The sequence below is a fragment of the Musca autumnalis genome, unplaced genomic scaffold (genome assembly GCF_047663935.1).
Source record: "Musca autumnalis isolate F117 unplaced genomic scaffold, ASM4766393v1 scaffold_1, whole genome shotgun sequence".
In the NCBI taxonomy this organism is placed as follows: domain Eukaryota; kingdom Metazoa; phylum Arthropoda; class Insecta; order Diptera; family Muscidae; genus Musca; species Musca autumnalis.
The window spans coordinates 31,314,054-31,329,235 of NW_027411644.1; the positions used below are offsets into that span (position 1 = coordinate 31,314,054).

The following is a 15,182-nucleotide window of genomic DNA, read 5'->3' on the forward strand; positions in this document are numbered from 1 at the left end:
CGAACGGCGTGTCTAAGACACCACTTGTAGAGAAATTATACAAGGCTGAAATACTCAGAAAATGTCGCCAACATTACTGAGGGGTATTTTGCCCCCGTTGAAAAGTGTTTGATGTTGACTGCCCGGGGAATCGAACCCACGACCTTTAGCGTGCAAGGCGGGTGTGCATACCATTGCACCACGGTGGCACCCAAGACTTCAGTAGTCTTTAGAATACCTTAAGAGGCCTTCTATTGCCTATAGAAGACCTCAAGAAGTCTTCTCAGGAGGTCTTATGTTGCCTGTAGAAGAACTCAAGAGGTCTTCTTTCGCGTGTAGACGACAATAGACGAGACCTTCTTTTGTCTATAGGCGATTTCAGGAGGCCTTACGATTACAGGAGGCTAAAAAAAACTTTTCCTTGTCTATGGAAGGCTTCCCGAGGCCTTCTTTGTCTATAGTCGACCTCAGCCGGACTTCTGTTATCCACAGACGAACTCAAGAGGTCTTCTGCTATCTGTAGTAGACCTTAAGAGGTATTTTGTTGCCTATAGAAGACCTTAAGATGTCTTCGTTTGTTTACAGGCTACAAGAAGAAACCTTTTGCTGCCTACGGAAGACCACACGAGGCCTTATGTTATCTATAGACGACCTCAATAGGTCTTCTTTTGTCTATAGAAGACTTCAGAAGGTCTTCTGTTGCCTATACAAGTTCTCAAGAGACCTTCTGTCATCTATAGACGACAACAAGAAACCATTAGCTGCCTACAGAAGACAACACGAGGCCTTCTTATGTCTATATAAGAACTGAAGAAACCTTTTGCTGCCTACACAAGTCCTCAAAAGGTCTTCTTTTGTCTACAGACTATTTCATGAGGTCTCATGTTGCCTCTAAAAGACCTAAAGAAAGCTTTTGCTGCCTATAGAAGACATCACAAGTCCATTTTTTGTCTATAGTCGACCACAGCAGGCCTTCTTTTGCCTATGGAAGACCTCAAGTGGTCTTCTGTTGTCTATAGACTACTTCAAGACGCTTTCTTATACCTATAGAACACCTCAAAACTCCTTCTGTTGACAATCAGAACCTCTAAAACCCTCAAGAGGTGCTCCATACTTCCGCAGATAATGGTCCACAAGCTGTAATACCAATTGAGTATTCGATTCGCCGAAACTTTCCCCAACGTCAATTTTTTTCCAAACGTACATCAACTTCTAACTTGTGGTCCTGTTTTTATCGATATAATATGTTTCGTGGGCGAGTCCATGCTTCGTAACTTCAACGACACAAAAGCTCTAAAGAAATACTACGGTGACCAACTTAAACTGCTGGTTGGCACGATAGCTACCAAAACGAGCGACTGACTTTGGTCCAACATTTGCAGATCGTAATATTTCAATCGAATTAAAATCAAGTTCGAAGACGTCCAATATCGGACAACTCTTTCTAGTACCCCGCTCACAAAAGTTTAAAATTACAGTTAAATCGCTGTTTGAGATATTTTTTTTTTTTTTAATTTGCATCGAAGGTAGTCTTTGTGGTTGTGATTACAACCATATAATATTTTTCATGGCGAATTCATGCTTCCTGATTTAAACAAAAGCTCTAAATATCCAAAGGATTAATCATTCTAATGATCCACTTCTCGGATCGAGTTAAAATAGCGGGGAGTCGTTCCGATCCAGACTACAACATTCCTTTCTTGCTAGGTCAAGCCAATCCTCACATACGCGATATAAGCAAGATATTGTTCTTTAAAATTAGAGATCTTAGGTCCAGCAATACTGTTACTGTTTTTTATACAGGTTGAGGCTATTTAGCTGCCGGCGAAACCGACCGCTTCTTTACATATTTTTAATAACAATAAATTTCTTTCTTTCGAATACCTCTAAAAAGATTATTTCTGTGAAATATATTTCCAATCTTCTTGTTTTCCTAAGAAAGTCAGGAAATCAAAAAGATTGGCCTACTATACCTTACACATATCCCCAAGCACTCTAATCTCTAAAACAAATACCTTATAAATCCACATACTCGTACATACGTATATTTATTTCCAACTTACCGTTTTATTGCCCAAATTCTTGACGCGACAATTCAAATATGCCGTTTTGCCCAGCAATGCGGTGACATTCTTTGAGGCAGCCTTATCGAAATACGGACCATTTTGTACCATTTCGGGCTGTTCAATGGCATTGCGATTTATCGCCGATGAATGTGATGACTGGGATTTATAGGCAGTGGTGGAAACACTGCTGCTGCCACTACCACTGCTGCTTAGTGTGTGGTTGGCTATGCTGGTTTGTGTTGTACTGGTGGTGCTGGTTGTGGCATAACCACTACCAGGCATCCAGCCGTGACCTGATGATGACGACGATGTGGTGCTGTGAAATGTTTTCACCGTGTTGGCTGGAGTGCCGTTGCCACTGCTTGTGTTTGCATTGGAATTTCCGTTGCTAATGTTATTGGTATTATCATGGCCGGGAGTATTTCCGCCACTGCCACCACCAGCTCCATTGAAACCTCCATTACTGTTACTGTTGCTGCTGCTGATTTCATTTAAAATCGCATTCGCATTGTTATTGATAGTGTTTGGATCCTTGGGCTTAAAAGACTCCCTTTGAGCGGCCAAAGCTGTTGAAAAACAAAAAACGAAAAACAAAGAAAACGTTGAAAACAATTGATTTCACAAATACCACTGCAGCGAGAGAGGGAACAGGGAGGAAAAATAACAACAAAATAACACAAGTATACGAACTCTAAATGACAAAAGCTGTACTTTAAAAAATATACAAGGCAAACAAAAACAAAATCTCCATAGCAAATAATGCCAACATAAATTCCTTTAGGCCATCTCTGTCATGGTTCAATATTATTTACATTTATTTATTCGTGTTATTGTATTTTGTTCTTTGTTATTGTGTGTTATTTTTTATTGTTATTGCCAATATTGTTTCTGTTGTTATTGTCATTGCTCACATTGTTGTTGTTAACATTGTTGTTGTTAACATTGTTTGGCCCTCACTCATGTTCCATTACCAATTTTACTGACACTTATTTGCCATATCCTCTTTAACAGGATACAATAAATAAGGCCTATGAATGATTTCCCCAAAGGCACATATGTAAGTAAGTATGAGTGTCAGTATTTGTGTGTGTGTGTTCGTAATTCACACATACCAGTCAACATTACAATAGCTGCCTTAGGCTTGCATTTATCAAATTGGCAAACAAAACTGCTGTACAAATCATCCAATTCAGAGTAATCAGAATATCAGAGGATATGATCAAGGGCCGCAAGGCAAATAATAGGGGATTTTTAAATATCGTGGATTTTATCAAAGACCACCAGAGTAGATGTTAGAACATATTTTCTCAAGGACCTGTGGACCAAAAATCTAAGATTTTTGAAGAATATATGTTCAAGGACCTCCGGACCGTTTGGTGTGGATTTTTAGAGAATATTTTTTCAAGGACGTGTGAGAAAATAAGCGTGAATTTTTGGATTTGGATTTTTAAAATATTGTTCAGGGACTTGGATTTCAAAAATATTTTTCACGGATGTGGAGTGAGTTTTAAACATATTTTCACGGACGTGAATTTTTAAGAAAAATTTTTTCAAGGACCTGGATTTAAAAAAATATTTTTCAATGACGCGGATTATTAAAACATATTTTTTCAGAGCGTGGAAGTTTAAAAAATATTTTTTCAAGGATGTGGATTTTTAAAAAAAAATTTTTTCTAGGACGTAAATTTTTAAAAAATATTTTTTCAAGGACGTGGATTTTTAAAAAATATTTTTTCGAGGACGTGGACTTTTAAAAAAATATTTGTTCAAGGACTTGGATTTTTAAAAAAATATTTTTTCAAGGACGTACATAGATAAACAAAAATTTAAGGACGTGGATTAAAAATATCTTTTAACAAAAAAGTTGGTAAGGACGTAGATATTCAAAAATATATTTTTTTAACAAAAAAAAATGTAAAGGACGTGTATTTTAAAAAAAAGACGTGTATTTTTAAAAAATATTTTAAAGGACGTGTATTTTTAAAAAATATATTTAAAAGGACGTGGATTTTTAAAAAATGTATTTTCAAGTACGTGGATTTTTAAAAAAATATTTTTTCAAATACGTGGATTTTTAAAAAATATTTTTTCAAATACGTGGATTTTTAAAAAATATTTTTTCAAATACGTGGATTTTTAAAAAATATTTTTTCAAATATGTCGATTTTTAAAAAATATTTTTTCAAATACGTGGATTTTTAAAAAATATTTTTTCAAATACGTGGATTTTTAAAAAATATTTTTTCAAATACGTGGATTTTTAAAAAATATTTTTTCAAATACGTGGATTTTTAAAAATATTTTTTCGAAGCGTGGATTTTTAAAAAAAATATTCTTTCAAATACGTAGTTTTTTAAAAATGTTTTTTCAAGGAGTTGGATTTTAAAAAAATATTTTTGCAAGGACGTGGATTTTTACAAAATATTTTTTCAAGGTCTTGGACGTGGATTTAAAAAAAAATATTTTTTCAATGACGTGGATTTAAAAAAAAATATTATTTCAACGAATTGGATTTTTACAAAATATTTTTTCAAGGACCTGGATTCATAAAAATTATTTTTTCAAGCACCTAGATTCTTAAAAATTATTTTTTCAAGAACCTAGATTCTTAAAAATTATTTTCTCAAGGACGTGTATTTAAAAAAAATTCAAGGACGCAGATTTTTAAAAAATATTTTTTTCAAGTACGTGGATTTTTAGAAAATATTTTTTCAGGGACTTCGATTTTTAAAAAATATTTGTTTTAAGTGGATTTAAAAAAAATTCAAGGACCTGTATGTAAAAGTTTTGTTTTTCAAGGACGTGGATTTTTAAAAACAAATTTCAAGGACGTGGATTTTTAAAAAAAAATTTTTCATGTACGTGGATTTTTAAAAAATATTTTTTCATGTACGTGGATTTTTAGAAAATATATTTTTGAGGACGTGGATTCTTAAAAATGTTTTTCAAGGACGTCAATTTAAAAAAAAATCAAGGACGTCAATTTAAAAAAAAATCAAGGACGTCAATTTAAAAAAAAAAAATTCAAGTACGTGGATTTTAAAAAAAAAATATTTTATTAAGTACGTGGATTTTAAAAAAAAATATTCTATTAAGTACGTGGATTTAAAAAAAAAATATTTTATTAAATACGTGGATTTTTAAGAAATATTTTTTCAAGTTCGTGGATTTTACAAAAAATATTTTTTCAAGTACGTGGATTTTTAAAAAATATTTTTTCAAGTACGTGGATTTTACAAAAAATGTTTTTTCAAGTACGTGGGTTTTTAAAAAATATTTTTGCAAGTACGTGGATAGTTAAAAAAAATTTTTTCAAGCACGTGGATTTTAAAAAAATATTTTTCAAGTACGTGGATTTTTAAAAGATATATTTTAAGTACCTGGATTTTTAAAAAATAGTTTTTCAGGTACGTGGATTTTTAAAAAATAGTTTTTGAAGTACGTGGATTTAAAAAACATATTTTTCAAGTACATGGATTCATAAAAAATATTTTTCAAGTACATGGATTCATAAAAAATATTTTTTCTAGTACGTGGATTTTTTAAAAATATTTTTTCAAGTACGTGGATTTTTTAAAAATATTTTTTCAAGTACGTGGATTTTTTAAAAATATTTTTTCAAGTAAGTGGATTTTTTAAAAATATTTTTTCAAGTACTTGGATTTTTTAAAAATATTTTTTCAAGTACGTGGATTTTTAAAAAATATTTTTTCAAGGACGTGGATTTTAAAAAAATATTTTATCAAGGACGTGGATTTTAAAAAAATACTTTTTTAAGTTCGTAGATTTTTAAAAAATATTTTTTCAAGACGTGGATTTTTAAAAAAAATATTTTTTCAAGTACGTGGGTTAAAAAAAAATATTCTTACAAGTACGTGAATTTTTAAGAAATATTTTTTCAAGTACGTGGATTTAAAAAAAAATATTTTTTTAAGTACGTGGATTTTTAAAAAATATTTTTTTAAGTGGATTTAAAAAAAATATTTTTTTAACTACGTGGATATTTTCTTCAAGTACGTGGATTTTTAAAAAATATTTTTGCAAGACGTGGATTTTTTAAAAATATTTTTTCAAGTACGTGGATTTTTTAAAAATATTTTTTCAAGTACCTGGATTTTTTAAAAATATTTTTTCAAGTACGTGGATTTTTTTTTAAATATTTTTTCAAGTACGTGGATTTTTTAAAAAATAATTTTTCAAGTACGTGGATTTTTTAAAAATATTTTTCAAGTACCTGGATTTTTAGAAAATATTTTTTCAAGTACCTGGATTTTTAGAAAATATTTTTTCAAGTACCTGGATTTCTGAAAAATATTTTTTCAAGTAACTGGATTTCTGAAAAATATTTTTTCAAGTACCTGGATTTTTTAAAAATATTTTTTCAAGTACGTGTATTTTTGAAAAATATTTTTTCAAGTACGTGGATTTTTTAAAAATATTTTTTCAAGTACGAGGATTTTTTTAAAAATATTTTTTCAAGTACGAGGATTTTTTTAAAAATATTTTTTCGAGTACGTGGATTTTTTAAAAATAGTTTTTCAAATACCTGGATTTTTTAAAAATAGTTTTTCAAATACCTGGATTTTTTAAAAATATTTTTTCAAGTACGTGTATTTTTTAAAAATATTTTTTCAAGTACCTGGATTTTTAAAAAATATTTTTTCAAGTACGTGGATTTTTTAAAAATATTTTTTCAAGTACGTGGATTTTTTAAAAATATTTTTCAAGTACGTGGATTTTTTAAAAATATTTTTTCAAGTACGTGGATTTTTAAAAAATATTTTTTCAACTACGTGGATTTTTAAAACATATTTTTTCAAGTACGTGGATTTTTAAAAATATTTTTTCAAGTACGTGGATTTTTTAAAAATATTTTTTCAAGTACGTGGATTTTTTAAAAATATTTTTTCAAGTACCTGGATTTTTAGAAAATATTTTTTCAAGTACCTGGATTTTTGAAAAATATTTTTTCAAGTACCTGGATTTTTTAAAAATATTTTTTCTAGTACGTGCATTTTCAAAAAATATTTTTTCAAGTACGTGCATGTTTAAAAAATATTTGTTCAAGTACCTGGATTTTTAAAAAATATTTTTTTTAGTACGTGGATTTTAAAAAATATTTTGTCTAGTACGTGGATTTTAAAAAATATTTTTTCAAGTACGTGCATTTTTAAAAAATATTTTTTCAAGTACGTGGATATTTAAAAAATTTTAAAGTGGATGTAAAAAAATTAAAAGTATGTGGATTTTTAAAAATATTTTTCAAGTGCCTGGATTTTTAAAAAATATTTTTTCTAGTAGTTGGATTTTAAAACATATTTGTTCAAGTACGTGGATTTTTAAAAAATAGATTTTCAAGGACTTGGATTTAAAAAAATGTATTTTTTTAAGACGTAGATTTAAAAAAAATATTTTTCAATAACGTGGATTTAAAAAATATATATTTTTTCAAGGACGTGAATTTATAAAAAAAAACATTTTTTCAAGGACGTGGATTTTTAAAAAATAATTTTTCAAGTACGTGACTTCTTAAAAAATATTTTTTAAGAACATGGATTTCTTAAAGACATTTTTTCAAGAACGCGGATTTAAAAAATTATATTTTTTCAAGTACGTGGATTTTTAAAAAATATTTTTAAAGAACATGGATATCTTAAAGATATTTTTTCAAGTACGCGGATTTAAAAAATTATATTTTTTCAAGTACGTGGATTTTTAAAAAACATTTTTTCAAGTACGCGGATTTAAAAAATTTTATTTTTTTAAGTACGTGGATTTTTAAAAAACATTTTTTCAAGTACGCGGATTTAAAAAATTTTATTTTTTTAAGTACGTGGATTTTTAAAAAACATTTTTTCAAGTACCTGGACTTTTAAAAATTTTTTTCAAGTACTTGGATTTTTAAAAAAAATTTTTCAATTACGTGGATTTTTAAAAATATTTTTTCAAATACCTGGATTTTTAAATTTTAAAGGCATAATATTTCAAGGACAATCAACCTTAAACAAGCGTGGATTTTTTTGGAATATTTTTTTTAAAATATTTTTTTAAGTACGTGGATTTTTAAAAAATTATTTTTTAAGTGCGTGAAATTTTAAAAAATATTTTTTAAGAACGTGGATTTTTAAAAAAATATATATGTATACGTATTTTTCAACGACATCTTTACGAAAAAAACGTGGATTTTCAAAAAATATTTTTAGGGACCTCCATTCCAAAAAGCGTGCATTTAAAAAAAAATATTTTTCAAGGACCTCCATACTAAAAAACGTGGATTTTCAAAAAATATTTTTAGGGACCTCCATTCCAAAAAGCGTGCATTTAAAAAAAAATATTTTTCAAGGACCTCCATACTAAAAAGCGTGGATTTTTAAGGGACCTCTAAATATTTTTTCAAGTACTTGGATTTTAAAAAAAACAGCTTTTCAAGTACGTGGATTTCTAAAAAATATTTTTTAAAAAAAAATTACAAGTACTTGGATTTTTAAAAAATATTTTTTAAGAACGTGGATTTCTAAAAGATATTTTTTTAAAGTACGTGGATTTAAAAAAAATATTTTTAACAAGTAACTGGATTTTTAAAAAATATTTTTTTCAAGTACGTGGATTTTTTAAAAATATTTTTTCAAGTTCGTGGATTTTTCAAAAATATTTTTTCAAGTACGTGGATTCCTAAAAAATATTTTTAAGTACGGTAATTTTTAGAAAATTTTTTTTAATTACGCGGATTTTTAAAAAAGTATTTTTTCAAATACGTAAATTTTTTGTAAAATATTTTTTCAAATACGTGGATTTTTAAATTTTTAAGGGATAATTTTTAAAGGATTTCCAGATGTTTAACAAATATTTGATTTTTAAGGACGTCTTTAAATTCTGTAACCTAAACTAAAAATATAGCATCTCATTTGCAAAAAATACCCTCCCCTTTATTCAACTGTTTATCTTTTACCCTTGTGTGAGAGTTACAACCCTGAGACATAAAGACCATCTGAGCTTGATGTTCTATTGTTGGCTACTGAATGCCGATTTTGAGACAGTCGTCTTTTTGGAGGCATTTGTTTTCTGTTGCCTTGGGCTTCTTGCCCATGAACATCGGTCATTTATTAAAGGAATTTGCAAGCCATCATTTTTCTCTTACCCCTCACTAGCCATTTCTTTGTCAGTTTATTTGGTGAGGAACATTTTTTTATTTTTGTTTCATATTTGATTTCTTATTCTTGCAATAAAAGAAAAGAAATGAAAAAAAACATTGGACTTTCTTTTTCATCAATATTTCATTTTTTTTTTTTGTATATCATGTTTATTCAGGCATCCATAAATTGTGTTTTTCTTTTTCTTCTTCTGTTTTTGTTTTCTTTATTTCGTTATAACACAGGACCTTTCTGTGTCTGAGCAGCAGCTACAAAAACATTCGTTGTTGTCACAACAAAAGTCGTCCTTGCCTTGTCTGCATCCTTTTCGTGGCGAACAATTGGAAAAATGGCCAATATTTTTTTAGTTTTTTTTTCTCTCGCTTTTCTCTGTGAAAATTTGTTTTATTATCTCGATCCCTTGTAATTTGTTTTTCTCCTACCATTTTCCTTGTTCTTCATTCAGCACCAACCCCTTTTCAAAGGAATACCATGAAATTTATTGTATTGTCATCTTTGGCAACACCAAAAACAAAAAATGGTATGTGCACCACGTTGCAACACCAGCAAATGATGGTCTGGGGACCCCTACATATGTACAAGATTACCCAGGAGAAATTTTGATAGGGGACAAATGAAAATACATATTTTCCCAACCATGGAAATTGGGATGCATGAACATACACGTATGTGTGTGGCTTCCGAAAGCACAATAAGAAATGCCGAAACACATAATCCTTTTTCAGGCCACTCTCTACCATTCAGAGTCGATAGTATCTCAAAATTTGTGGACCTTGGAATTTTGTTTTATTTTCATTTTGCTCTTTCGGTCATTTATCATCACCATTACCAATTTATTGATATAGGATTCCATCCACATTGGACACTAACGTGGGAAGCGTATGAAGTGGGTAATAAAGTTGCAAACGTTGCATAATTGAAGATTGTTTCTGATTTGAAATATGAAATATTTATGTCGATGTGTTCAAATGGGAGAGATAACTTATTTCACATGATTATGAATATGTCACATATAAATATATATGTATGTTTGTTTTTCTTTATTGAGATTGCTGATGTATCACTTAGGCAGATAACTGATTTTGTTTCATGGGGGGGGGAGGCAAGAAGCGAAGAAATGCTAGAGGGTAATATAAATAATAGGTTCGTTTAATTAATTTTTTTCCGAAATATGAGATAGGAGAAAAATAAATTCTAGAAATGGGACCATTTCATTTGGCCACAGTTTCCTTAGTAAGTTTTGGGGAGCGTATGAGTTGTGACAATAATCATACGCAAAGATGTGCAGAGTAAAATAAAAAGATAATGGATAACGTTGCATAGAGCGGAATATAAAAGAAGGCCGTACAAAGTTCTCCTAACAAAAAAAACTTCTAAACTGTAACATTGGTGGATGATCTATCAGACAATATTTTCGTCTTCTATGAAAAGAACTCATAAGAGGATTAATAACGCACCGTTTTGTCTTCCATGAAAAAATCTCTTTAGCCTACAAACCCATTGGGTACTTATCAAAAACCTAAAGAACTTCTATGGGGAGACCTAATTGTCATACATAGGAACATCCATTAGAATTCTATGTGAAGAATATCTTGTCCTTTATGAGAAGATGTATGGGTCTTCTATGGGGAGACCTATGGTGCTAAAATAAAAACCCTATTGGCATTCTATCAGAACCCTGACACGTCCATTCTTTTTTTAAAAGAAGACCTATTGGTCTTTTATTGGTTTTCTATGTAAGCACCTAAAGGAAATGCTATTGACGTTCTATGGGTCTGCACATAGAACACATGCACATGGACATTCTTATTTCCTACGAAAATAAATAATGGGTTTTAATGAGAAAACCTAATGGGAACACCTATTAATGGTCTTCTACGATAAGACATAAAGGTCTTTAATGAGAATACCACGTGCTCTTCTATTAGAAAACATATTGGTCAGCTTTGAGAAGACAAAGGATCTTCTGTGTGATGTCCTATCGATCTTCCTTGAGAAGATCTACCGCTCTTCTTTGTGAAGACCTAGTTATCTTTTATGGGAAGATGATGGGTCTCCTATGAGAAAACCCAGTGGTCTTCTATGGCAGTTGTCCATTAGAACACCAAGTAATCTTCTATGATTAGAACTAGAGGTCTCCTATGAGAAAATGACTGGCATCTGTGGGTAGACTAACGATTTCCTATGAGATGTCCTATGGTACTTTCCTGAGAAAACATAGTGGTCTTCTATAAGAAGACCTATTGAAAGACTTGGTAGTTTTCTTTGGGAAGATGACCTATCTTTAAGATGACATAAGATAATAACTACTGGTCTTTTAAGGTATGACATATTGGTTCATCCAAACAGAATGTATTAACTTTAAGGGTGTACTAAAGCTTTTATTGAAATGTTCCCCTTTCCGTCCTTTATAAAATTGCCTCAGCAAGGACCTTAAGCACCATAGCTTTTGTACATCTAGATTATCCCTTTATGAGGTCATTTATCTATAGAAAACTCCTCTATAGAAGAAGAGAAGATACAAGATTTTACGGGATGGCTTCTACATAAGGAAACCGCCTTAAGGTGGTTTTCTATCGAAGATTTAATTAGAAGGACTTCTGTCTGTAGAAGACCCTTTTAAGAGGTCTACTATCTCCAAAAAAACACATTCTATAGAAGACTCCTTCTGGAGGAGTTCTGTATATAGAAGATCCTTTCTGGTGGTCTTCTATCTATATGAGACATTCTCAAGAGGACTAAGGATGTGTTCTGTATATAGAAGAGCCCTTCAGGAGGTCTTCTGTTTATAGAAGACACCTTCCGGAGGTCTTCTGTATATTGAATACGCCTTCAGAGGGCCCTCTGTATAAAGAATACCCTTTCAGGAGGTCTTCGGTATATAAAACCCCTTCAGGTGGTCTTCGGTATATCGAAGACCCCTTCAGGAGATGTAATGTAATAGAAGACCTCCTGAAGAGGTCTTGTATATATGAGACCCCTTAAAAGGTCCTCTGTATACAGAATACCTCTTCAAGAGAACTTCTGTATATAGAAGACCCCTTCAGGAGGGTTTCGGTATAAAGAAGACCCCTTCAGGAAGTCTTCAGTATATAGAAGACCTTTTCAAGAGTTCTTCTCTTATAGAAGACTCTTTCAGGAGTTCTTCTGTATATAGAAGACCCTTTCAGGAGGTCATCTGTATACAGAAGACCCCTTTAGGAAGTCTTCTGTAAATAGAAGACCCCTTTAGGAAGTTTTCTGTATATAGAATACCCCTTTAGGAAGTCTTCTGTATATAGAAGACCCCTTTAGGAGGTCTTCTGTATATAGTAGACCCCTTCAGGAGGTCTTCCCTATATAGAAGACCCATTCAGGAGGTCTTCTGTATATAGAAGACCCATTCAGGAGGTCTTCTGTATATAGAAGACCCCTTCAGGTCTTCTGTATATAGAATACGCTTTCAGAGGGTCCTCTGTATATAGAAGATCCCTTCATGAGGTCTTCTGTATATAGAAGACCCCTTCATGAGGTCTTCTGTATATAGAAGACCCCTTCAGGATTTCTTCTGTATATAGTAGACCCCTTCAGGAGGTCTTCCCTATATAGAAGACCCATTCAGGATGTCTTCTGTATAAAGAAGACCCCTTCAGGAGGTCTTATGTATATAGAAAACCCCTTTAGGAGGTCTTCTGTGTATAGTATACCCCTTCAGGAGGTCTTCTCTATATAGAAGACCCATTCATGAGGTCTTCTGTATATAGAAGACCCCTTCAGGAGGTTTTCTGTATATAAAAGACCCCTTCAGGAGGTCTTCTCTATATAGAAGACTTCTTCCAGAGGTGTTCTGTATATAGAAGACCCATTCAGGAGGATTTCTGTCTATAGAAAACCCCCTCAGGAGGTCATCTGTATAAAGAAGACCCCATGCAGGAGGTCTTCTGCATATAGAATAACCCTTCAGGAGGTCTTCTGTATATAGAAGACCCCCTCAGGTGGCCTTAAGGTGACCTTCGGTGTACCGAAGACCCCCTCAGGAGGTCTTGAATGCATAGAAGACACCTTCAGGAGGTCTTCTGTATATAGAAGACCCCTTCAAGAGGTCTTCTGTATATAGAAGACCCCTTCAGGAGGTTTTCTGTAAATAGAAGACCCCCTCAGGAGGTCTTCTGTATATAGAAAACACCTTTAGGAAGTCTTCTGTATATAGAAGGCCCCTTCAGGAAGTCTGTATGTAGAAGACACCTTTAGGAAGTCTTCTGTATATAGAAGGCCCCTTCAGGAAGTCTGTATGTAGAAGACCCCTTTAGGAGGCCTTCTGTATATAGAAGACCCCTTTAGAAGGTCTCCGGTATATAGAAGACCCCTTCCGGAGGCCTTCTGTATATAGAAGACCCCTTCAGGAGGTCTTCTGTACATAGAAGACCCCTTTAGGAGGTCTTCTGTATATAGAAGACCCATTCATGAGGTCTTGTGTATATAGAAGACCCCTTCGTGAGGTCTTCTGTATATAGAAGGACCCTTCAGGAGGTCTTCTGTATATAGAAGACACCTACAGGAGGTCTTCTGTATATAAAAGACCCCTTCAGGAGGTCTTCTATATATAGAAGACCCCTTCAAGAGGTTTTCTGTATATAGAAGATCCCTTCAGGAGGTTTTCCGTATATAGAAGACCCCTTCAGGAGGTCTTCGGTATATAGAAGACCCCTTCGGGAGGTCTTCTATATATATAAGAGCCCTTCAGGAGGTCTTCTATATATATAAGACGCCTTAAAAGGTCCTCTGTACACAGAAGACCTCTTCAAGAGGACTTCTGTATATAGAAGACCCCTTCAGGAGGGTTTCGGTATACAGAAGACACCTTCAGGGGTCTTCGGTATATGGAAGACCCCTTAAGGTGGTCTCGGGTATACCGAAGACGCCTTCAAGAGGTCTTCAGTATATAGAAGACCCTTTCAGGAGTTCTTCTCTTAAAAACCCCTTCATGAGGTCTTCTCCATATAGAAGACCACTTCATGTGGTCTTCTGTATATAGAAGACCCCTTCAGGTGGTCTTCTGTATATAGTATACCCCTTTATAAGGTCTTCTGTACAGAGACGGAGATCTTCTGTAAATAGAAAACCCCTTCAGGAGGTCTTCAGTATATAGAAGACCCCTTCAGGTGGTATTCTGTGTATATAAAAGCCCTTCAAGAGGTCGTCTATATATATATATATATATATATATATATATATATATATATATATATATATATATAAGACGCCTTAAAAGTCTTCTGCAAGAGGACTTCTGTATATAGAAGACCCCTTCAGGAGGGTTTCGGTATATAGAAGACCTCTTCAGGAGGTCTTCAGTATATAGTAGAGTTCTTCTCTTATAGAAGACCCTTTCAGGAGGTCTTGTGTATATAGAAAACCCCTTCATGAGGTCTTCTCTATATAGAAGACCCCTTCAGGTGGTCTTCTGTATATAGTATACCCCTTTATAAGGTCTTCTGTACAGAGACGGAGATCTTCTGTAAATAGAATACCCCTTCAAGAGGTCTTCTGTATATAGAAGACCCCTTCAGGAGGTCTTCTGTATACAGAAGACGCCTTCAGGAGGTTTCCGGTATAAAGAAGACGTTTTCAGGAGGTCTTCGGTATATAAGACCCCTTCAGGTGGTCTTCGGTATATCGAATACCCCTTTAGGAGGTCTTCTGTATATAGAAGACCCTTTCAGGAGGTCTTTTGTATATAGAAGACCCTTTCAGGAGATTTTCTGTATATAGAAGGCCCCTTCAGGAGGTCTTCTGTATATAGAAGGCCCCTTCAGGAGGTCTTCTGTATATAGAAGACCCCCTCAGGAGGTCTTCTCTATATCGAAGACCCCTTCAGGAGGTCTTCTGTATATAGAAGAAATTTTTAGGAGGTCTTCTGTATATAGAAAACTTCTTCAGGAGGTCTTCTGTAAATAGAAAATGCCTTTAAGAGTATTTTTATCTACAGATACCCAACTTAGGAGGA

At 32.6% G+C, this 15,182-nt stretch overlaps 1 protein-coding gene across 2 annotated transcripts in view; it reads right to left on the reverse strand.

Annotated features, from left to right (window-relative positions):
- The window catches only part of LOC141395282 (uncharacterized), a 158,301-nt gene that overhangs the window by 70,728 nt on the left and 72,391 nt on the right, over positions 1-15,182 (reverse strand). For both annotated transcript variants that reach the window (XM_073970946.1, XM_073970954.1), the window contains exon 3: positions 2,043-2,611. In XM_073970946.1, coding sequence (XP_073827047.1) covers positions 2,043-2,611 — 569 coding nt within the window. The remainder of the gene's footprint in view (positions 1-2,042; positions 2,612-15,182) is intronic.